The 24,549-nt window shown below is 43.5% G+C and overlaps 1 protein-coding gene across 1 annotated transcript; it reads left to right on the top strand.

Moving 5' to 3' along the window:
* The first annotated feature begins 16,232 nt into the window (after positions 1 to 16,232).
* snw1 (SNW domain containing 1) lies at positions 16,233 to 22,463 on the top strand. The gene is made up of 14 exons (XM_023825374.2): positions 16,233 to 16,337; positions 17,045 to 17,198; positions 17,359 to 17,520; positions 17,746 to 17,841; positions 18,294 to 18,400; positions 18,711 to 18,815; positions 19,036 to 19,105; positions 19,340 to 19,405; positions 19,492 to 19,608; positions 20,084 to 20,225; positions 20,580 to 20,682; positions 21,012 to 21,129; positions 21,232 to 21,395; positions 21,866 to 22,463. Exons 1-14 carry the CDS (start codon positions 16,324 to 16,326, stop codon positions 22,056 to 22,058), a joined length of 1,611 nt encoding a protein of 536 aa, XP_023681142.1. The 5' UTR covers positions 16,233 to 16,323; the 3' UTR covers positions 22,059 to 22,463.
* Positions 22,464 to 24,549: the final 2,086 nt, after the last annotated feature.

Here is a 24,549-nt window from a genome sequence, read left to right as displayed (position 1 = left end):
AGTCCTTAGTGCGTGATTGCATTTGCGATTGTGCATTTTTATGTGTCATTTATGGTGGATTGGCATCCTGGCCAGAGTCTCCCCTCCCTTGTGTTCTGTACTGTGCTGGGATAGGCCCCAGGCATGCCTCAGTCATGGAGAAAGGGTTCTTGAAGTTGGATGGATGGATGGATTGATTGATTGATGACAGACACATTTTCCTGCAATAAAGGTTTAATGTAATTTATTATCATAGTGATTTTTGGCACTTTTCCTTTAAAAAACTGTAAGAGAGAGAAATATTGTCATTTGGAAAAGCCTAAAATAACGAAGTGAAATTCGTGCTGAAACACCTTGCAAAGAGGGACCCTGAGACTGATCATATCCGCCCTACAGTGACTTAAAGAAAATGTCAAAAATCAAACAAATGCAATACACCCTACTGTTAGTGTCCTCTGGCTCTCAAAGCAAAGCAGAACATCTCAAATCCAAACACACCACCTTCCGGTCCTGCACACAAGCTCCTCTCCCCCATTGTTCCAGGGCTCTCTGGAAGCAGGGTACAGTAACATGTCAGGCTTGAAAGCAGTAGCAGCTGTAACTGGTGTGGACTGGAATTTTATTAAAACTAGCACCGCAGTGCCACCTCCATTCACACCAAAAGAAGAGTCAGCAGTTCGTTGGTCTTTGCCATATAGTAGCACACAATTGATAAACTGGGGTGGTGTGCTTGTTATCGGAAGGTCACCAGTTTGAAACCCAGGGTCACCACTGAGCAAGGCTGTGAATCCCCAGCTACTTCAGGGACTGGTTGACCCTCCTGTCTCAAAATGCATGACTTTGGATCAAAGCATGTGCTAAAAAAATAGAATGTAAAGACAGAATCAGAATGCAGCTAAAAGACACCTTGAATATCATAATCTTGTAGGTAAAGGTCAATTGCTGATTAGAACACAGGCAACAAACAGTTCAAAGCTGAAAGAGCCAGGTGTTGTTATCTTCTGTCTGAACAGTGGCTGGCTAATTAATCAGCTGTTCAATGCACCACTACGAGGGTGTGATTAGACACCTGCTTTAAACAAACCCCCTGCACCATAAACTTTTTCTTTGGCCGTCCCCTGACAGGGAAAATGAATTGGAACAACAAGCAATGAGGAAAATTGGTATCCTATTGAAGATCTCATTCATCTTATTTGTCGGTGCTCGATAGGGTGATCTCATATTGTCCTTCGGATTCGGGTAGAGTTGAAAAAAATGGGTTTTAACAAATGCTGTCCTGTAGGTGCTGGGTCCCCACCTCACTCACATGTGCCCCCCCCCAATATGTTTTCAGATCCAACATTATACTAGTGTTTCTGTTCCGTTAGCTATGTCACCATTACTACCCAACATTATACTGGTGATTCTGTTCCGTTAGCTTTTACTAGACAGGAAGTGAAAAAGGCAAAGCTTATTTTTGCAGTGACTCATTCAGACCCCCAACCATAAACAGGGTGTACCTCACTCTGTCCTGAGGTTACGGACATGTATCTAAACCAACGGGAGCGTAATTTTTCCAGAATGGGCTCTGCTGCCGAAACCTTGAGCAAAGTACTTAACCTGAAATCCTCTCATTACAAACTGGTTGTGCATGGGAGTATAAGGCAAAATATTCATGAATGTGGCTTCAGGTGAAGGAGCAGGTTAATGAATCAGGCATGTTCCAGGGAGGGGGCATCGCAGGTCAGGGCTGGGTGTCCTTATGAGGTAACCCTTATTCTGGACTTCAGTGATGAGCCTGTGTTCTCCTCCCTCGGGGAAGCGAGAGACGACCGAGATCCTGCAAAGCGGTTTCTCCAGCCACCATATATCAGCTGCTAGTTCTCGAACCTGCGACAACCCCCCCAGTATGTTCACACGCCCAGGGGGAGGGCTGGCCGCCTGGTGGGACACAGAAGTGATCAGGCCTGCTAGGAGCCTCTTCCTCTGCCGGGCGAGCTAATGTGACAGATCACGCACGACGTGTCCTTCCGTCCCTGTCACATCAGCAACACCGTTCATCCCATGAGCGCGTGACGGCCCCGCCGAGATCTAGCCGAAGGCGTGCTTCGACGTTCAAGGTTAGTCGGTCTGCTCGTCCAGAACGAGGTGCTCACAGAACCCAAATGTTCCATGTCGAAACGTATATGAGCACGGATCGCGTGAATATGTGCAGCATCATTATCCGTATCAGGGATAGCTGCTCAATGCTAGACACTTAGACCTGATCACCCCGGGATGATGCTTTGGAAATAAATAATAATCGGCGTCATTGTTTTGTGCTATAAAATCAGCTGCTGGGGAGGGTGGGGGGTGGTGTTTAAAAAGAGTCTCACACGGTGAATGTGACTGGTTCAGGAATGACCAGAGATAACCAGAAATGTCAGCTCCGGTTTCTGCCACACACGAGCCATGTTATGGCCCCTGACACAGTTCCGCGGTCCGTCAGCTGGGGGGGGGGGGGGGGGGAACAGGGAGACAGATGATGTGTGAGCTGAAGAGCGATGGGGGTTGGGGGGGGGGGGCTTCTCAATATCGTTCCACATGCCGGATGTTATTAAAAAAAAAAACAGACAGCACTGAAGGACTCTCCAGCTCACATCCGTCGAGTGCAGGCAGAGCCCAGTGCACCTGTCCACTCGCCGTGCCACCATGCATTATTCAGGGCGCTGGTGTCATAGCAGCCCCAGGGGTCTGCGCAGCGTGCAGAGCCGAGCGCCTCGCTTTCCATGGGGATCTCCTGTGGCTTTGCAGTGATGCGACACCCAGCCTTCACCGAAGGGGAGGGATTTTCTCATGCATCCCCGCTTTCGGTGACAAGAAAAACAAACATTAAGGTGCTTTAAGGTTCCTTTGTGGATCCTTGTCCGTCTGGTTGCTTACTTTTAAAGGAGGGTGGGGTCAGCCCAGCCCCCACAACAGACGGCGCTCTATTTAACTCGCCTTAAAGCAGCCCGGCTAGTGGAAACGCGCATAGGGGCCATTAACCGCCAGCCTCGAGGAGGTGTCCTTTCCAGAGTCCAGCCACCCCTCACTGTCAGTTATCGACATAAACTGTAAATGCGATTCGAGGCCTCGCTGTTAGGACAGGTGACCACTGGTGTGTTTATTACAAAATCAAACTCTGGATCACCTAAAAGCTGCCATTTACACAGTACTGGAACCCCTCCCTACCCCCCCCCCCACCCCCCCCACCCCGGGAGAGCCTGGCCTCCCCTGTGCAGGTAGCAGCGCTTAGAATCTTAAATCCTAAAGGCAGGGAATGATCTGGAAGGACCCGCCACACCTCGCAGCTGCTAAGCCGCATTGAGCTGCAGCAGCGATTTGTGAGTCCAGCGGGGGGGGGGCAGGCTCCCGTCAACGGGAGCGGTTCTGCTTAACAGCTGGCTGCCGATTCATCGATCGTGCCGAGAGCCGACAGGAGCGCCACATGCTGGCACATGTAGTAACTACGCATCTGGACAGTGGGGGTAAGGAGGGGAAATGGGGGTTCTTAATATGCCGGACTTAAATCTCTGAGCGAGGCTTGTGGTTATTGTACGTGAGGTGTGGAAACAGACTGACCATGACCTGGAGTCCTACTTCCAAAGGAGGCCTTGTTTTTTGTACTGTCTATATGCGTAGTTACTGCATGTGACTAAAAGCTCCGTCATAGACAAGCAGCTAGTTTTAAACCATACTGACACGGACAGCAGCCCACTGTATAGTTTATTTCTTTGAGCTGAGATATATTATACTTACTGTAATCCAGTGTTCAATGCCTACCATGTACATTTCATACCTTTATTTATTTTATTTTTGTTATAAGAAGCTATTTTAAATTCAAAGGAAAGCTAAAGTGGATTTAATGAAAGTATTTATTATTATTCTATCAGTTCTTTAAGACTGTTATGCAGTGAATTTCCTCCCCGTGCCGTGCCAAGGACTGTCGTTAATTCTAATCTCCGCATCCGATCGGGCTTGTCCACGGGTGACACTGTTCCGCATGGCGTGGTAGCGGCCAGCCTGCAGCTCTGGCGATCCTTCACGGGTGCCTTCATCGGAGCGCAATCGCAGTGCTAATGCGCAGCGGTGAACCTCGGTGACCTCCGATCTGGTCAGTGCACGCCTCCGGAATGCTGGAATAAAAAAACCACTAGGACTGATGCATGCTCATTATTAGTCAGGTTACGTTGCAGCGGCTGTCCCAGTCGCATGTGCATGTGACTGCATGTGTGCTTATCTATCGAACCGCTGGAAGCTGCATGCATTTCATGACTGCATCGGTAAGGAATAAAAAAAGCTTTGTAACATATTCCTGAAAATTCTGAAGTACATGCGATGACAAAAAATGCAATTTTCCAGCTAAGACGTTAATCCAGAGTTCCCCTGTTTATGTGTGTCTGTGTGTGAGGGAGGGCATGTGTGTCGGGTCTAGGTGCGTATGTGTGAAGGCACATCCTTTAAACCTTCAGCAAACTTACATAGGAAGGAAAAGCCCTATCTAGGTTAAATACCACTTTGCTTCAGAAATATAAAGGTCAGATAATCCCTGCAGGCTTTGGGAAATTCTGTTCCGAGTGGCTGCTGTTGATTCCCTTTGGCTGAAGGCTACCAGAGAAAACAATTCTCAGACAGGGCAGGCAGTCAGAGAGGGAGAGTAAATCTTTACACAGCCGCTTTGTCACGTGCGTACAGGGCTGCTGCTGCTTAAAAGTCACCAGAATGTCTGTAGTGATATTCATACTGAAAGGGCAAACATAATGACTGCCGATTTATATACGAATACATACTCTTTACTATCAACCATAAAGGAGAGTATAAGTTTCATGTGACAGAATTGCACAGAAATGCTCATTTCGAGCAGATGATTACACAGAAGTGAAAAACTGGTTCAATAGGTAAATCCGGATAAAGTGTGTACAATACGGTCACATTGATTCAAGACCCCCAGTTTGGCTCAAAAGGGGTAAACTGGGCGAATAATTGTAAAGCTGACAAATTCGATACAGCAGCTGTTATATTTTTCCTGTTTAGAAACTGTGATCAATTTCAGTTACAGGATGTCTCGGATGGTCTTTGAAATACATAGATTTCTTTAAAAAAACATGAACTTTGAATATGTTTATACATCAAATGTAGGACAAGTTCTGCCTGGGGCTCGCATGTTAAGCGTTTTCGTTTGTTTTGGTTTGTTTTCGTTTCTCCGGCTTGCTGTTGCTGCAGTGTGTCAGGCGGCACCGGACATATGTTTAGTGGAAAAGCAGCAAACTGAGAAGCAGCTGTGACAGCAGGAGCTGCGTCTGGATGCCACCGTGGAGGTGGACCGGCGCCGGGCCGTGGAGCAGCAGAAACTATCTGAGACACTTAACAGAATGAAGACAGTCTTGCAAGTATGGTTGCAAAATTCTGGGAATTTTCTAAGTTGGAAACTTTCCTTGGGAATTAACGGGAATCTATGGGAATGAATGGGAATAAACAGGAAATTTGCAAAATTGTAGGTTAACCCATAACAGGGAATTTAAATACAGTTGACAAGAGCAGAACAGAATTTCACCGGCAAAACAGAGAAGGTAAACAAAGAGAGTCTGCGAGTTCTGATTTGATTCAAACACAGCAGCACTTCTGATATTCAGTCAGCCCAAGTGTTTTTTTTTATTTATTTATCCTTTATTTTACTAGGAAGGTTCCACTGAGATACAATATCTCTTCTTCCAGGGAGTCCTGGCCAAGGTGGCAGCAAATAAGATAGAACGCTTCATATACATACACACAGAGATGATTAATATAAACACAAACTAAAACACCTACAAATACTTAAAATCACCAAAAATATATAGAATAAAATAAATGTATATGAAACAATCACACTGTTCTTTTAGCTCAGAGTTTAAGAGATTTTTAAGCACATTGAGAGAAGGCAAGGAGACCAAATTCAATATATTTTGAAATATATTCCACTCATGTGGTGCATAACAACAAAAGGCGGATTTCCTCAGTTCTGTGCATGTGGTGGGAGGCTGAAGGAGAAGTTTAACTGATGAACGGGTTCTGTATGTATTAGTCTGCAATGTCAGCGAACTACATATGTACCGAGGTGATTTGCCCATTAAAGCCTTTGCAATAAAAACCAGGCAATGCATTTTCCTTCTAAGATGTAATGATGTCCACTCCACCATCTCATATAGCTTACAGTGATGTGTTCGTACTGTTGCACCAGTTATAAATCTCAATGCAGCATGATATCCATCCATCCATTTTCTGAAACCACTGAATCCCAACTGGGGTTGCAGAGGGGACCAGAGCCTATCCCGGGAACAATGGGCGCAGGCAGGAACTAAACCTGAGCAGTGACCAACACCCCACAGGGTGCACACACAGGGCCAATTTAGACTCACCAATCAACCTATCCTGCATGCTCTTGGACCGTGGGAGGAAACCGGAGCCCCCAGCAAAAACCCAGGCGAACACAGGGAGAGCGTGTGAACTCCACACAGAAAGGACCCAGGACCGAACCCAGGATCTTCTTGCCACCCACGCAGTATGATATATAATGTCTAATTTCTTCAAATAAGATGAAGGTGCATGCATGTATATTACATCACCATAATCTAATACTGATAGGAAGGTGCTCTGCATTAGTCTTTTTCTAGCAATAAAGGGAAAACATTTCTTTAAGCGGAAATAGAAGCTGTGAAAGTCTAATATAACATTTTCTCTCTAAATAAATGTATTTGGAGCAAAAGAAAACTTTTCCAAAGTATTTATCCAACACGTATATGAAGTGGAATGTACAGTAACAGCACAATTTGCATTGTGTATATATGTCTCCCTACATTAGACATACGGTGCTATTCAGGACCAATTGTGTCATGGAAATTGGTGGAAATCTTCAATAAATTCGTGGAAATCGTTTTAATGTGGTCCCAGAATTGTTAGCAGCACATCAAGCTGGACCAGTGATATTCTGAAATACACCTTGAAACGATGGGGATAATTCTGCAGTTCCCGTACCAGCAAGTGAAATTCTCCCCGCTTTTGATGGCTTCTCAGGATCAGAGGGATCCAGTATTCCTCAAAAGAAGTGAGTAGACATAAAATCATCCTCACTGCTTGACGACTCCATTTTGTCTCTTACTGCCATTTTTTATTACCGAATAATAAACGCATCGGGCTCAGTATGCAAGCTATCTGCGTATAACCATTTTTGTCGGATGATGGATTAAAAAGACGCTTTTGAAGACTTCAGACTTGGTGTGCAAAGACCTTTAAGCTAAATTGTGTATTTAAATTGTCCCTAATGTGTCCATGTGCCCTGTGTTAGAGTGGCATCCCATCTAGGGTGTCCTCTGGTTCATGTCCTGTCCAGCATGCGATAGGCTCTGGACTCGCCACATCTCGGCTCAGGATAAGTGGTTGGAGGATGGATAGAGGCAAGTACTTGAAAATGGTGTCAGACCTTCTCTGGTTAAAGGAAGACAGGAAGCTTCTTCCACAGTATCCACAAGTGTTCCTGTTTCCTGACTGATTTGAGGCTCAAACCTGAGGTGGAGCCAAAATCACACGATCAGCACACGGCCCTCAGTGAAGCAGGGTCTCCCGCTGGCGGTCTGGAGGGAGAAGGGAAGCAGCTTTGCGCTAATTCTCGGGGCCAGTGAAGCGTGTCGCTAACAGCCAGCAGTAATCTGCTCCATGTCCGCTTCCAAGGTGTGAGAGTAGAACCGGACTCGTCACCCCCGTGTGACTTTGTAAATAGCCTGGCCCATTGTTTAATATACTGTGTGTATAAATTAAGCCCCAAAAAAACACATTTGCAAGTATTTTACGTTGACTAGTGGCGAATGCTGTAACAAACCCTGTTTAACAAGCAGCTCACTTTTCATGCAGAAGACTACAGTTATTTTTAAATACATATTCTTAAATATGAAAATTAGGGGTGCACCGATACCGGCATTGGGTATCAGGCTGATACTGCACTCGTATACTCATACTCGTAAAAATTGTCCGATACCAAGGATCGATACCACTTACTTGCAACATTATGTTAAAGTTCAAAGCCCCGGCATTTAAATTGTCATTTTCTCTCAATGACGAAGATAGAATCATCAAAGCTTATGATAAACTGCCAAAAATGAGCCAACTAGATGCAGCAGCGAAACTACAATAAACTGTTTTATGTTTTAATTTTTTTGTTGATAGCAGAGGTCAGAGGAAAATGGTCCGACTGGGTTAAGCTGACAGAAAGGCAACAGTAACTCAAATAACCACTCGTTGCAACCAAGGTATGCCAAAGAGTATCTCTGAACATTCAACATGTTGAATCTTGAAGCATATGGGCTACAGCAGCAGAAGACCACAGCGGGTGCCGCTCCTGTCAGCTAATAGGAAACTAAGGCTACAGTGGGCACGGGCTCACCGGAATTGGACAATGGACCACTGGAAAAAAACATTGCTTGGTCAGAAGAGTCTTGATTTCTGCGGCAACATTCAGATGGTAGGGTCACAATTTCGGATAAACAACATGAAAGTATGGATCCATCCTATCTTGTATGAGCAATTCCGGCTGCTGGTGGTATATTGTTATCAGAGGTATTTCCTTGGGCCGCTTCATATAAACTTAGCATAAATACCACAGCCTACCTGAGTATTGTTATTGACCCTGTCCATCCCTTCATGACCACAATGTACCCAGCATCTAATGGCTACTGGGTCATTCTTGCTCAACACAACAACTATTTGGTATCATCCTCGCTCGACCATCTCAGAATTTAACCATTTTGTGCCATTATGTTTGCCCCTGGGCTAGTATGAAAAATCCGAAATTTCTCTAGCCTAGCTCATATAGTTTAGGAGTTATACTGGCTTGAAATTCAATGAGATTTTCCCTTCATTCACAAAACTGCCTAGTCAGCCATTTTCAGATGCCTGTATCTTTGCAATGGTAACACTTAGGTACCTGCAAAATAATGGAGATATACGAGTCTTTGGCCTAATTCCAAATCTGTATTTATTTAGCTTGTAGCATGTAGCTAACTGAAAGATGATAAACTCTTTCTCTAATCTGTCAAGAGGCCCTGAATCTCTAGAAGTAGTAAAAATACTCACTTTTATTGTGTCATTTGAAAGTTCTAGGTTTCCATTACAGCATATAAAAACCAGAATGGTGTTTTCTGTTTTCTATTAAGGGTTTTATTTTTGTTTTAAGGGTTTTATTGACAATTTGAAGTTCAATAAATCGACAGCTTTCAGCTTGTTTCAACTGTGCATGAAATCTGCAACAGTGTTTAATCTGTACTATTCCACTGCAGACTGTGCTATAATATGGGCAAAAAAATAGTTTTGGATAAAAATTTTAATCGCATTTAAATAACAATAAGATTATAGTAAATTGAAGTTTTATGCATTATGTCTTTGGAATGCAAAAGGTAAGAGTTTGTTCAAATAAGTATAGGCAGAAATAACTTTTGTTGTGTTGGGGTTGCGTTAATTACCTTTATAATAAACGTTAAAGTTAATTTGGATTTTCCAACCAGCGAATTTTGAATAAAGCCTTAATCCGGAGGTTGCTAAGCTGTCTGCTTACATTTTGTCTAATGATGCTGATTTGTATATTTAAACATCTATGTCCATTTTTGTCATTCATCGTAAACTTTTTAGAGCTACTTTTGAAGGGTTGGAAGGCTAATAAGCCTTCAAAATACGAGAAATAACATCTGTGCGGAATAAAACAGACAGAAATCATGGATCCGACCCTCAGAAACATCATTAATCCAAATTAACTGCCACACTTGCATTCAGGCATGTACACTGTCTGATTTCCACCTGCGCAGAAATAAATAATGAAATATGTGGTTGTTATTAACCATTCTTATTGAGATCAGCGCCTTGGCTTCAAGGCCCTGCTTGTTAGTCTGTTGTATCTGCTGCCCGCTTGTATAACCACACAGTTGCACATTATCTTATACACATTCAGTGTGCTGACCAGTAAAAAGTGAAATCACTTCACCTCAAAGTGATCCGCAACTTAAATATAGCCCGAAAAGACCATTAACAACAACCAACACAGCGGCACGACTTTCTTGTATTTTAAACACACGGCGAAGCCGCTGGTGGTACAGTAAGGTCCTTTAGATCACAATGAAAATGGCTAGAACATCAGTAGCCATCAGTAGCGCGAGGTGCGCTCCCAGTCTCTAAGCTAGGGCTGGCCAGGGCTGCTGATACTGCTTGACATTGACTGATTGGTAACGTGGCTCTTGTACGCCTTCAATAGTTCCAAACAAACCCCGCGCTGTCATGTTCTTCTATGGGCAGGTAACAGCGAATGTGTTATTGAAAGGTGAATATCAAAATATTAAACCATCTGTGTGTCTTTGCATGTACTGCATATATGTTAATGACAATTTGGTACGTGGAGTGGCAACTTAGTTTATGAGATTTATTTTTGGAGGGAAAGCTCATGTTACCTTACGACGTAATGCATATTTCTCGGATTTTTTGTGTAAATCGACCTCACTTAACTTTCCGGAGGATTTCTACTATTAACTCTAGTGTACATGGGACTTTAACGAAACACTATTACATATCTCGGATCTTTAGTGACCAAGCTACATACTGTGTTTAAAAATCAAGCCACAAATAACTGCATCTTCCCCAAACACTAAGAACAAGTTTCTAAACTAACTTAACTGTTTACATCTCAAGCCCCAGTCCTCCACCAAGCTGGGAGTAGCTCTTTTTGCATACCGCATGCTAAAACATTATATCTTCATTTTTAAGGAAATAATAGTTGGAAATGCTACCATTATAGAAATTAAACTTTATAACCATTTGGAAGCATTTTCCAATCTAAATACTGTACAAATAATAATATTGTATAATACTGTATAATGGCTGGCAGGAGTGCCGTAAGGGGGGGTGGGGGGTAGGACAATTCCAAGGGCCCCAGAGTGACACTGGCCCTAAAATTTTGAAAATAACTGGATTGGTCTGGACTAGTGGGCCCAGTATGATGTGCTTTCATGGGGCCCAAAATGCTGTCGGGTGAAATATGCCTTTCTGTTTATTTACTTGCGTAAAAAGTACTCAGCTCTCAAAAGGATTTGTAAGGGTCCAATGATGAAAATCCATGATCATTCTTTATCCACAAAACAAGCTAAATTGGACAGACATTGCAAAAACTATCAATGTATAATGTCCCGTTCACACCTTGCACTTTAGGGGCAAAGGGGTAATAAGGGTAAAATAAATATAGGTCAATAAAAACACACTTTACCAAAACCCATTTTTTTCTGGCAAATAAATTACCACAAAATAATGTAAAGATATTTTGCTGTAAATTTGGTAGCAAATTCCAGAGGTGGGGCCTCGCATCACTTCCTTGCGACTCGACTCAGACTCAAGTCACAAATTTGATGACTTGTGAACTGGTGGAAAGACTTGGACTTGACTTGGACTTGAGGGCAAATGACTCAAGAGTTGGACCCCAATTGGACCGTATGATTCGAGAAGACTTGAGGTTATAGTCCCCCTCTGGATACCATGCCGTTAATTTTATAATTTCAGTGTATATTAATTCTCTGCTGTCTGCATTTTCAATTGGCTGAATGCAAGGTCTCCTGAGATAGTTTGTTGGAAAGATGAATCACTCTCTGCTTGTACATGGACGGAAAAACTGTGAGGACAACTGTGAGCATTCTCTGTTCAACATATCCTACGACATACTGTGGCGGGTTTTTACTGCAGCAAGATTTAATCACTAAAGATAAAAAAACTGACATAGGTAAGGACTCAAGTTACATGACTTGGACTTGAGTCACAAATTTGATGACTTGCGACTTGACAGCAAAGATTATGCAAAATCTTAACGGCAAATGACTTAAGACTTGACCTGGATTACAATGTTTTAACATGAGACTTGACTCGAACTCACCAAGGAATGACTTGTCCCCATCCCTGACAAATTCATACTGAACTATGTGACCCCAGGAGAGCTGTCACCATGTTGGGTGAAACTCAATACTAAGAGCACAAAGATCGTACTTACGGTCTTGCCAAGAACGGTCTAGCTAACTTACCTTCCAAGAACAAACTTGGGGCACAATGAATCATAGGATTCATCTCGTCCGGCGAGGATACAACCAATGTTTTTTTTATATTTGGGGCAGAGCAAGACCATTATCTGGGGATATTTACAGTCTTCTGTATCTGTGTTCTTAGTATTGGAACTGGTCTTCGGCAATGGAAGATGACATATAACGGGTACATGAGAACACAAGTATGGTCACGTACGCATACTGAGGTTTTTGGTGGCAATGAAAAAGCACCATTAGTAGAGTCATTGGGAAGGCTCGTGTGACAACACTGGGGGATGTTTTGAAGGTTGAAAGATTGAATTACTGGGTCAAAGCGAATCATGAAAGGAGCACATTATGAGGCTAAGCAGAATGACCTTAAAGGAGGATGTGGCTTGAGTGGGAACTCTCCACAACAGAGAACAGAACCACAGGGCCGAAAAGAGAAGAACAAAATACACTATAAACTAGAGAAAACAGTTTGGATAATTGATCACTGGGTTGGTAAAATATGGGTGGTTGACCTATCCTGCCTCTGCGACAGAACGAGCTATGGATGTGCAGAAGTAGAGGAAAAGAAAGGATGGCTTCAATGGAAAGAAGAGGTCATGAAAAAAACAATTAAATGACAATGAGTGGCTGCTTGATCTTGAGGTTTGCCATGCGAAGGGAATGCACTCTCAGGACTGCTAGCCTCTAACTGCTTGCAAAAATCTACATCCACACAGATCCACAATGAAATATTTCAAGGCTGTGGTCAAACCAAATCTACTGTCCAGTACTAATATTCTTGTTTGAAGTTCCATCCATGAACATCCCTTGCTGACATGTGGTACAGCTCTGTGACCCTCGTATCACCCTAACGGCAGTTTAATGCTCCCCTTTTTCAGGATACTGAAGGAAGATGCTTCTAAAGAGTGGCAGAGATATGAGATGAAAAAGTGCTCTATAGAAAAGTGCTCCGCCAGCAAATTAAGCAGCAGGAGAACTGGATGACGGAACAGCATAAAGAGGTGATAGAGGAGGCCAAACACATCAAGGAGGAGGTTCCTCCGTCAGCTCAGCAGGAGGAAACAAATCAAAGGAAGATAAAAGATCTGAAGTAAGTCTTAGGAAACCAGTGACATATATAATATTTAGTGTTCAACTCATGTGCATATTTGGCATCTTTTACAGTACATATTAAAAATGTAGATTCATATACAGCTCTGAAAAAAATTAAGAGACCACTAAATTTTCCGTTTCACTCATTTCTCAATTTATGGGTATGCACCTGTGCAATATATTGCAAACTACAGCCTGGCTTTACTTTTCTCATTGATGAAAGGATTATTTCTTACTTTATGGGTCTTCAGTCTTGCTTCTAGGAACCTGTTGTGTAACTTTTGAAGGCCAATCAGTGCACTTCACCCCACTTAATATTTCCCGTTATTATTGAAGGTCACTTGAGGTTATCCTCCGAGGCACTGCTGCATAAGTTGACGGTCATCTTTGGCACTAGAAAGTTGCTTCTGCCCTCTGCCTGGCTGGTTTCTGGTCGTTCCCAGTGTCTCCTGCTTCACCTTGTTCTTGTGTACTTCTGTCTTAGAAACTCTGAGCCTGGAAGCAGCCTGCATTGCAGTGTAGCCTTCTGCCAGCATTAAACCAGGATTAAACCAGGATTTATAAATGTAGATATTAAAAAAATATAGAGTGGTCTAATTTTTTTCCAGAGCTGTCTATTCAGTTCTTTTAAGTGTGTATTTAAGGTAAATTACTTTTGTCCTTGGCATCTGCTAATGTGTTAAGTGTATTTGTGTTAGAATCACTGTCCTATGTTTATTAAACGTGAAAAACCTGTTCTCATTCTTCCTTTTGAACACCTCAACTTCCCAAGAAATTTTGCAAATATGAGGCATGAGAGACCCCCACCCTTGGTTCAGAAGCTGGTAGTAACATAACAGAAGAAACAGCCAAAGACCTCCCCCGCACAATAAGGACAGGACAACCAATTTGTACAACCAAACCTTTCAATAAAAACCCTAAGCAAAAAGGGGCCTTGAATTTCATTTACTTTGTTTGTTCAAATCCTTTCTCCGTACCGCTCCATTTGAGCACGTGTAGAACTAAGTCTGATGGCAGGGTCCTCAGAGACAACAACAACAGAGATAATGGTGATTGCGGTCTAAGCGACATGCTCCTGTTTTGGCTTGCATCATCCAAACAAAAAAAAACAACAGCATGTGGCTTTGTGGTTTGGGGTTCTGTGTCTGTGAGTTAAGTTCAGATCTTGTGGCTGATACAGTAATCATATACTTGTTGGACCCTTGAGTGTAAAAAGTACTCCAGAGGTTCTGGATAAATGCCCAAAGATTCACTTTAATGTGTTTCCTGAATTCCTATGCGCTTCCACAAATGTTAAAGTATTGTCATTGGTATCTTTACTAAATGAAATGTTCTGTGCCAAATAACATTAAAGGTTCTTATACAAATGAGCGCAATAAAAATACACAGTTAAGCTGATAAGCGCCAAAATGCTACACGGTCAATAACTACCATATAACCAGTTCAACGAAGGAGACCTCAATAGATAGTTGACAAGTATTTATTTGTTGAACAAATTTATATGAGTATGTGAACAGTGATTTGGCGAATCCCGTCTCTTGGTCGTTGGTTCCATCGACTCTGAAGCTGACAGATCTGGCTGGGCGACCAGGCAGGAGGCGAAGGAGCCAAACCCCGGACCAGGACAGGGAGCCGAAGGTAGTGGAGGGGAGGAGGCGGGAGAACGAATAGCTGTAACGGCAAAGAAGTGGGTTAGATTTACTCTTTATATAAAACCTGGATCGATGTGATTGGACACGCTGGCGTTCATTAGGTCTCCTTGTTTGAACTTTCGTATTCACTTTCATGTGTTGAATATAACCAGCCCAGTAAGCTAAGAAATGATTTAGGCCACTATACTTTGTTCAGTTCTTTCAATTAATGATTGATTATTCAGTATCTTCATGAACAGGATCAGCAAACTAAATCAATCCATTCATGACTGAAATACCCAATCTTTTGCCACCCATTGGTGTAATGATGTATGGACTCCTGACAGTGAGTAAGGCTAATGTAATTGATTTTACATTAAACTTAGTGTATAATGAAAATCAATACATAAATTAAAGATGTTTTAGTAGAACCACCTTTGACAGCAATTACAGCTGCAAGTCTTTTAGGTTAAGTCTCTAACAAATTCACATATCTGGATTCAGCAGTTTTTGCCCAGTTATCTTGCCAAAATTGCACAAGCTCTACTAGGTATGTTGGGACCAATGGTGAACAGCCATTTTCTCAGTCACATTTGTTCTGATATCTCCTTGGAGTTCATGATGCTGTTTCTAACAAACAAGGGAAATTATTTTAGATTCATGTGACACGTAAATTGCACAAGGACTGACTTCATTCTACTAAGTATGTAACTTCTAAAGGCTGTTGGTTGCAAGTTGTTATATTTGTAAATGATTATATAATTTTTAATTTACACAGACTTAGACATTATGGACTAAATAATGGAGGTCAATGACATAAAATCCACATGAAATCCATTTTAATTCTAAGTCACAGCACACTATGTATGTGTGTATGTTTGTCTGTATATATATATGTGTGTATGTGTATATATATATATATATATATATATATATATATATATATATATATATATATATATATATATATATATATATAGTGCAATGGACAGACATATCATCTCAGGTGTACCCTGGCCTATCACCCTGTGTTGCCAAACAGAAGTTCATACCCACTGCAACACTGACCAGAATAAGTGGTTAGATGAATGTATATATGATATTTATAAATATACATTAATATAATATAATGCGTTAATTTTATAAAATGTTAAGTAAAATAGGTTAAATAACGGAAGCAAATTAAGGAAATACTAGTCGGTATTATATTTTAGTTTTCTAATGGATTATATAAAAAGAACAGACTGAAAAGAATCACAGTTTCCGATTTCCGAACCTGGGACACCCAAATGAAAATAAACCAGAGCTAGTGACCCCCCCTACCACTAAGTCTTCGTTTGCTCTATTACTATTGTCATTACTATTATTATTGTTGTTAGCAATGCATAATACAACTTTTAAAAACAAAACCCCGCAAACCAATCTGCAAGTTCCGAACCCCCTCTGCGTTACGGCGGCTCATGACGTTCCGTCTTGGTCATATCAACGCGAGATTTTCAGCGTGGCTGTGACGTCACGCTCAGACGGAACGAAAAACCATGTCGCTTACGAGGTGAGTTTGCCATAGCAAATGCCGTTTACTTTACTTTTTAATCAGAAGCAACGCAACAGTTGTAAATATGATCGTCGCTTTATGTGGCGTAGTGACGCCAGCATTTGCTGTACTGTTATCCACGGAATGTGTGCATCTGTTAAACAAGTGGACAGTTTTCACTCCCCGACTGAGGCCTAATAGCTTATGGGAAAACGAAGATACTCATGCTAACAAAACGCTAACTAGTTCTTTACGATCGAACGGTATATTCTTAAAGATTCGTGCTGTGTTGCATAGCACTGTTGTTTTACGGGGGGGGTTTCAGGATATGTGAACGTTTTTTTTTTTACAAAGCTGCACTAAGCGCTGTTTATTAAACAATACAATTGCGCGAACTAACTAGCTAACAAATATGCTTCAATCAGCCTGAAGTTTCTGTTGCGTTAACGACGCTGGATGGTCAATATACAAATTAACGTCTTAAAATACAGTTAACGAGACTATGGTTTAGAGTGAAGATGGATTTAATGTAATCTATGTAAATTTGATTATCTAACCCGAAATGCCGGACTGGAATCAGAGCCCATAATAAACTGACCAGGGTAACAGCATCCTTTTTCTTGGATTCTAGATGACCATGAGCCGTTTTGTTTCTAACCGCCACCGTTTGTACCTTACTGTGCAGATGATTATACCTGATTCTGATTTTTTTGTGATTCACGCAGCTTTCTGCCAGCGCCTACGCAGCTCTCTCAGGACCAGCTAGAGGCTGAGGAGAGGGCGCGATCACAGAGGTCCCTGTCCACAGCCCTGGTTTCCTCCCGCAGGGAGCCACCCCCTTATGGCTACAGAAAGTCTTGGGTCCCCAGGACACTGGAGGTAGTATTCAGGATCGATTTTTGGGAGAACTTTTGAGCCGACTTACTCAAGTTGTTTATGTAACACAAACTAGGCACATGTCAGTTGAGTTGCTGTTATGTTGTCTGCGGTGTTCTAAGTGGTTTGATTGGTGAACATGTCTGTGTGATGTTCGAATCAGGACTTTGGAGATGGAGGTGCCTTTCCTGAGGTCCATGTGGCCCAGTTTCCCCTGGAGATGGGCAGGAAGAAGAAGACATCCAATGCACTTGCAGTTCAGGTCGACGCAGAAGGCAAGATCAAATATGATGCAATTGCCCGCCAAGGACAAGGGAAAGAAAAGGTACCTCAGCTGCTCTTCCATGCAAGTTCCAAGTTAAAGCTGCTTGTTATGTGTATGAAATATTACACATCTACTGCATATGTGACATTTCACATAGAGACTTTGTGGGCGCTAGCAAAAAATATAGATGAGAGAGAACTAATTGTTGGACCTTTTTATTGCTTTGGATGTTATTTTTGCAACCATTTTTGGCAAACATTGTGTTCTTATTTTTGCATCTCAAAGGTCATATTCAGCAAATACACAGATCTGCTTCCTAAGGAAATCCTGAGCGACGATGCACCAGATCTACAGAGGCCAGACGACGAGGCAGTGAAAGAGGTGAGATCAGGGTTGGAAGTCATCCACCAGAATTTTGAGGAACTTTTAAATGTTTCCCCTTTATTTTTAAGGGGGCAGCATGCGGCTCAGTGGGCTAAGCCTGTGCCTATAATCGCCGGTTCAAACCCAGCCTCAGCATGTCTGCGGGTCCTTGAAGGAGACCCTTAACCCCCCAGCTCCCTGGCAGCCACTGTAGGTGGCTGCCCTTCATGGACAGCTTACGCTGCAAAGAGCAAGTTGAGGGAGGTGTAAAAGACCATTTCCCCACGGGGATCAATAAAGTATCGATTATTGTTATTATTATTATTATTATTAATTGCCTGTTCTGAGTGTGCGTGTTTTAAGTTGTATCTTCTGTCGATGTTGATTTTAGGCATTTCCATGACACATGATGGTCAGACAGTTACCAAAAGTGACCATTGTAAATCAATGCTTTGGGTATGTTGGGGTAGTTGACTGAGAAGACCCGTGCAGCACTGGACAAGCAGGTGTCCCAGAAGATTGCTGCAGCCATGCCAGTGAGGGCCGCCGACAAGCAGGCGCCGGCGCAGTACATCCGGTAAAGGAAGCCTGTCCAACACTGTTGTGGTGTGTCCTGTAGACCAGCGTTTCACAAACTGGTTCTTGAGGGCCCCCAGACAGTTCATAATTTTGCTCTCTGCCGGGAGCTAGGAGGGAGCAAAAATGTGAACCGTCTGAAGATCCACAAGGAGAAACACTGCTGTAGATTGGCGGTTTTGTTTTAAAACTCCTGGATACAGCTTATATTGTCCTTAGTGTTCGGCTATCTTCGAGAAGGTCTTGGATGAAGCTCCTGCATCACTCCTGCTGTAATAGGTATTTATGCTTTTTTTTTTTTTTCCCCTTAGGTACACCCCATCACAGCAAGGAGTAGCGTTCAACTCTGGGGCAAAACAGAGGGTCATCCGTATGGTGGAGATGCAGAAGGACCCCATGGAACCTCCACGTTTCAAGTACGAACGCGCACACGACATCCCCCATTTCCTGTGCGAAGTCAACCCCCAAAATTTAAGTTTGCCTAAAATAAACATTAATGCCTCTTAATCTCAGCATGCAGGAGAGGCTAAGCTCTTGAATTTTAAACCTGCCATGGTATATTACTTTAAATGCAGGGTAGAGTGATTTCATTAATTTTATAATGCAAATTAACTACCTTATTTATTTTTTTGACAGGATTAACAAAAAGATTCCCCGCGGACCACCGTCGCCTCCTGCTCCCGTCATGCATTCCCCTAGCAGGAAGGTGGGCTCCCGTGGGGCTTGTGCAGGGTTGAAAGGACACTGCTTAAAAACGTAGAGCGATGCGGATGTTTGCTTCCTGTCCACATCCAGTAAATGTCACACGATTTCTTACCAGCGTACATCTGTCACTTTAACTGATACTCTGGAATCCGCTGTGGGTTAAATCCTTCGGCCTCTCACTGCAAAGGGGTAACTGGCCTCATTCGAAAAACCTGAATGCTGCTTATCTTCTCAGATGACCGTGAAAGAACAACAGGAATGGAAGATCCCGCCATGCATCTCAAACTGGAAGAATGCAAAGGTATGAACACGTGAAACTCCACATTGGAAGATGAGCGATTTTAGCGTTATGGCCGCCATTGTTTTTGAAACGCCCTTCCTTCCTAGGGTTACACAATCCCCTTAGACAAGCGTCTGGCGGCAGATGGCCGGGGGCTGCAGACGGTTCACATCAACGAGAACTTTGCCAAACTGGCTGAAGCGCTCTACATCGCAGACAGAAAGGTAAACGTGCCTTTTACTGGCTGGGAGATGGATCCAGTGTGTGTCACTGGGTGCCTGTGTAGGTGGCATATAGGGGGAAGAGAGCCCAACCAGAGGCTAAGCTGTTTTGTTTTTTTTTCTCTAAGAGCTAATTCATAATCTTAGAATAAAATAAACTGTTTCAAAGAACAGCCAGCTGTAAAACGTGTAAGCAGGTAAGTGACTCATTAGCAAATTAATGTGATGTAGACTGAATGAAGGTAATTAAATTGCGTGTGTGATTACAGCCGCACTGTCTCCCAGCTCCAGTCGGGACAAAAAGACTCCACACTAATTTAGTGTGATTTCCATCTGACTGATGGTTACAGTAGCCTGGGAGAGAGGCTGCCTTCTAGGGAACATCCTGACAGCGAGCGGCTTGTCTTACTGACCGCCTGCTGGAGTCCCTGTGGGCTCAGCGCTTTTGCTAACCCACCGCGGTCTGTGGCCCGCACAGGCCCGTGAAGCGGTGGAGATGCGTGCGCAGGTGGAGAAGAAGATGGCCCAGAAGGAGAAGGAGAAGAAGGAGGAGAAGCTGAGGGAGCTGGCCCAGATGGCCCGAGACCGAAGAGCTGGCATCAAGAGCCACGGGGACAAAGGTGCGTCAGATGCTGTGGACGCCCCAGCTGGGCCCCTAATTATAAACGTCTGACTGGCTGTTGATAAATCCCACAACTGAAGTAACTGATCTGTTTAATATTTCATGAAGGCCCAGGTCCTTGATTGATATGTATCGAAGGTACGCCCTGATCGCACTATATGCGCTTGGGTAGAGGGTGCAGCTGCAGGGCCTGTGATCTGATCCGCAGCCCGGCGTGGGTTGCCAGGGGAGGGGCGTGCACGCGGGAGCCGGCCGCTCGCTCGCTCGCTCATCGATACTCCGCTCCCGCTGTCAGTCTCGCTTAGCTAATGTGCTCTGAAAACCCACGGCCCTCCTCTCGGCTCCCTACCAGGTGCTGAGGACGTGGAGGTGAGGGAGCGTGACGAGATCCGACATGACAGGAGGAAAGAGAGACAGCACGACAGGAACATCTCCCGGGCTGCCCCTGATAAGAGGTACACGCATCTCGAACACGGCCGGTGATCATTCGGGGGCAGGCACTGCGTACTGCACCCTGAAGCTGTCTGGGCAGCACCAGTAACCCTGTCGTTCCTGAGTCGCGCTTGTTCAGGTGATTGGAAGAGGCTACTGACCTGATGTCACAATATTCTCAATGAAAAAACTGAGTTTTTTTTTTTTTTTTTTTGCAATCGGAATCCTACAATGCAGTTTTGAGTCATCTTAACTAAACCCTTCAGCGAGCTTGAACAGTTATACACAGTTTGCAGGGTTGTTGACGTTTCCCCTGCACTCTGACCCATATGTCGCCCTCCTGTGCTTTCAGGTCTAAGCTGCAGAGAGACCAGGACCGAGACATCAGCGAGCTCATAGCTCTGGGTCAGCCCAACCCACGGCCCTCGAGTGAAGCCCAGTATGACCAGCGTCTCTTCAACCAAAGCAAGGTAGGCCGGCACCCGCCCATGTCCGCTGCCATGTGTGAAGGGGTGGATGACTTGCAGCCGCACAGATAAGCTGTATCTCTCCTGTTCCCCGCACGCCCACAGGGCATGGACAGCGGCTTTGCTGGTGGTGAGGACGAGCTGTACAACGTGTACGATCAGCCATTCAGGAGCGGGAAAGACATGGCCCAGAGCATCTACAGGCCGAGCAAGAACGTGGATAAGGACATGTATGGCGATGATCTGGACACGCTCATTCAGAGCAACAGGTAGGGGTGCCGCTTTTACACTCTCAGGGTGTATGTGCATGTTCAGAATTCTCGTGGCACTGCCCAGTTTCTAAAAAGAGTTTGTGTATCAGGGATTCTCACCCTTTATGATCCTGCATGCATCCAACCATGGACTAACGTACCATACAGTAGTAATGGGCAAATGAAGGTTCATGAACCATTTGCTGTATTTTCTGATTTCATTTGATGGTGATTTTTGTTAATAAAAGCATGCCCCAAAGCAAATAGCACCACCTAGTGGAGTCAAGAAATACAGCAAACGGTTCATGAAGCCCCATTTGCCCATCACTACCGTAAAGTGATTATACTGCATCCAAACTGGCACAAACCTGTTTGTGGCTCATACTATTTGGAATGCATGGCACATTACTGAAAAAGGATTTGATGAAGGTCAGGAAGCAGACAGTGCCCGTTTTGATGTTTCGGTCAACCCATCCTCTCCACCTCAGGTTCGTGCCGGACCGTGAATTCTCCGGCGCCGACCATGGGCCACGCAGGGAAGGGCCGGTCCAATTTGAAGAGGATCCTTTCGGTCTGGACAAGTTCTTGGAGGAGGCCAAGCAGCACGGGGGGTCAAAGAGGCCATCCACCAGCAGCCGTTCGAAGGATTACGACCATGACAAGAAGCGGAGGAAGGAATAAGACCCCCCCCCCACCTGTGTCCTTCTGGGGGGGTCGTGATTGGCCAGCATTGTGTATTGATCCATCATCAGCAGTGACACAGATGAGTGGATACTGGGGGCTTTGTGCTGAAGAGCTTAAATGTACTTGGATGCCATTCATTTCCGGCTGTAAATTTATATTAAAAAGTAAGGTTAGGAGTCACTGCAAAATGTCTACTTTCAGATTTGTCATTCCTATTAATTATCCCTTTTAAGACTTGTAGAACTGTTTATTTTGTGTTTTTTAAGCCGTTTTATTCATAGACGTGTACTTCAGGGTATCATCCTGTAGTACCAGGGGAAATTGTCAGGCTGTTCCAAACCTCTTGTACAGTACAACCCCTTTAATAAACCTTGAATTGGGAAGACTGTCATTGTACAAAGAGCACCATTTAGCGTGTATCTCTGTGCTGACCTCAGGCAAGACTGCTGTGGGCCCTTTTCTTCTGTCTCTATTAGTTCCTGAAGCAGGTATAAATATTGGTTCTGTTGGCAATTTTGGATGGTAAATGTTGTAGCTCTTCCAGGACTTTGGTGCTTGTTGCACCGTCTTAAAGACTCCCCCACTTGGCAGAAACTTTGTCTTCCTGTCTGAGTCACTCTCAGTCACAGTGGCAGCTGCTGTATGTGACCTGCTTCTAAAAGGGGCCCAGCTGCTGCGTCCAAGTCTACAGTTCCTAAGAATACCAAAATATGAGAACTCAACTGACCATCACCACTTCCATGGGAATCCATGGATGGGTTCAGTACCCCTCCCTCTGCAGTAGGTTTTCATTTGTCTTTCCTGTACTCTTTCTTTATATTCCCTCTGCTGTATGCCTTTGCCATTTTCCATCCTAAACTTCCATCAGGTAACAAATTGTGGGAGATAACAGGACCGAGGCAGCTCTAGCATAAAGCCCAAGGCCCATTTCCGAGATAAGTGGGCTGACAGCTGTGTATATGCCAAATACCAACGTGATGGGTCGTAACGTCGGGCGAGCTCCCACCATAAAATTTATGGAGCTAGGTGGGTGGGAATTGTGTACAAAAATATGGGACATTTTCACAGATCAATACGGGACATTTTATTTCTAAGTATGGGACAGTCTGCACACTACTGACATGCTCTTAAAACTAATAGCCTAGCCTAGTCCAAAAACTCAGTATTCTTTGTTTTATTGCAAATTTTTGACTATGGAGGGTGTTTGTGACAATGTTCAATAAATTGTCATTTAAATGGTTATTTATAAATATGTAATTTAAATTATAAACATTTAAATGCATATTTAATTCTAGACCAATAGTAAAAATAATTCTAGTTAAATCACTAAAATGCTGTCAGCCATCAAATTCAGTGGGCAGGCTCTAAACAAAACCTAACATCTGATTGGTTATATTGCAAACATGGACCTCACCTGGTCAATTGAATTCTCATTTATAACCATGTTTTGTCTGTTCCATTCTGGGGCTGTAGGTTTTGTTTAGAGCCCACCCACTGAGTTTCAGGGGTGTCAGATAATTTTAATGGTTGCTGGTATCATTTAAATTATAATTCAAATAATTATTAATTTATTGAATATTGTCACAAAACATCCTCCATATTGGACAGCTGCCATCCCATAAACTAAAGGAAGCTTAAAATTACCACCAAGAAATTGCATTGAATGACTGAATTTGACTGGAAGATAACAGTTGGTGATGCGACAAGAATGGCAAACACACTATAACTGCAATGCGTAATTCTTATGAAATTTTATTATTTTTTTAACTGAGTTGGAAACATGATGACTGGCTGTCTCTCAATTCAGGGGCAGCATCCTTGAAGGCTGCATTTAAATGCATCACAGTGGTGCAACAAGGCTGTCCCATTTCGAAGGCTCCTTCAAAAGCGGCTTAGGAACGCATCCATCTTGGTAAAAGAAGGACACGTTCCTAGGCCGCATTTGAAGGAGCCTTCGAAATGGGACAGCCTTGTCACGTCACTGTGATGTATTTGGTCTTTGAACGTGGAAGGATGCAGCCCCTGAATTTGGACACAGCCATCGGATACGCCTCCGTAGACTGCGTCCTTCAGAGGATGCAGCCCCTGAATTGAGACACAGCTATTGTCAGATATAAGAACATAAGAAATTTACAAACGAGAGGAGGCCATTCGGCCCATCAAGCTCGTTTGGGGAGAACTTAGCTAATATCTCAGAGTTGTTAAAATCTTATCTAGCTCTGATTTAAAGGAACCCATGGTTTTAGCTTCCACTACAATAGCAGGAAGACTATTCCATACTCTGACTACACGCTGTGTAAAGAAGTGCTTCCTCAAATTTGTTTTAAAATGTTCTCCCGCTAATTTCCACTTATGGCCACGAGTTCTAGTATTTAGACTAATATTGAAATAGTCATTTGGCTGAACAGCATCCAGACCCGTTAGAATCTTATAGACCTGAATCATATCCCCCCTTAGTCTCCTTTGCTCAAGGCTGAACAGATTCAGT

Source organism: Paramormyrops kingsleyae, chromosome 19 (assembly GCF_048594095.1).
Source record: "Paramormyrops kingsleyae isolate MSU_618 chromosome 19, PKINGS_0.4, whole genome shotgun sequence".
In the NCBI taxonomy this organism is placed as follows: domain Eukaryota; kingdom Metazoa; phylum Chordata; class Actinopteri; order Osteoglossiformes; family Mormyridae; genus Paramormyrops; species Paramormyrops kingsleyae.
Note: the sequence above shows the minus strand (reverse complement) of the source record. Positions and strands in the feature narration are given on the sequence as shown.

What these genes read in the sequence shown, in the direction of transcription:
- snw1 (XM_023825374.2), top strand. An exon ending in ACGACGAGGCAGTGAAAGAG is followed by an intron (nt 17,842 to 18,293) that starts GTGAGATCAGGG and finishes ATGTTGGGGTAG; the next exon opens with TTGACTGAGAAGACCCGTGC. An exon ending in CGGGCTGCCCCTGATAAGAG is followed by an intron (nt 20,683 to 21,011) that starts GTACACGCATCT and finishes CTGTGCTTTCAG; the next exon opens with GTCTAAGCTGCAGAGAGACC.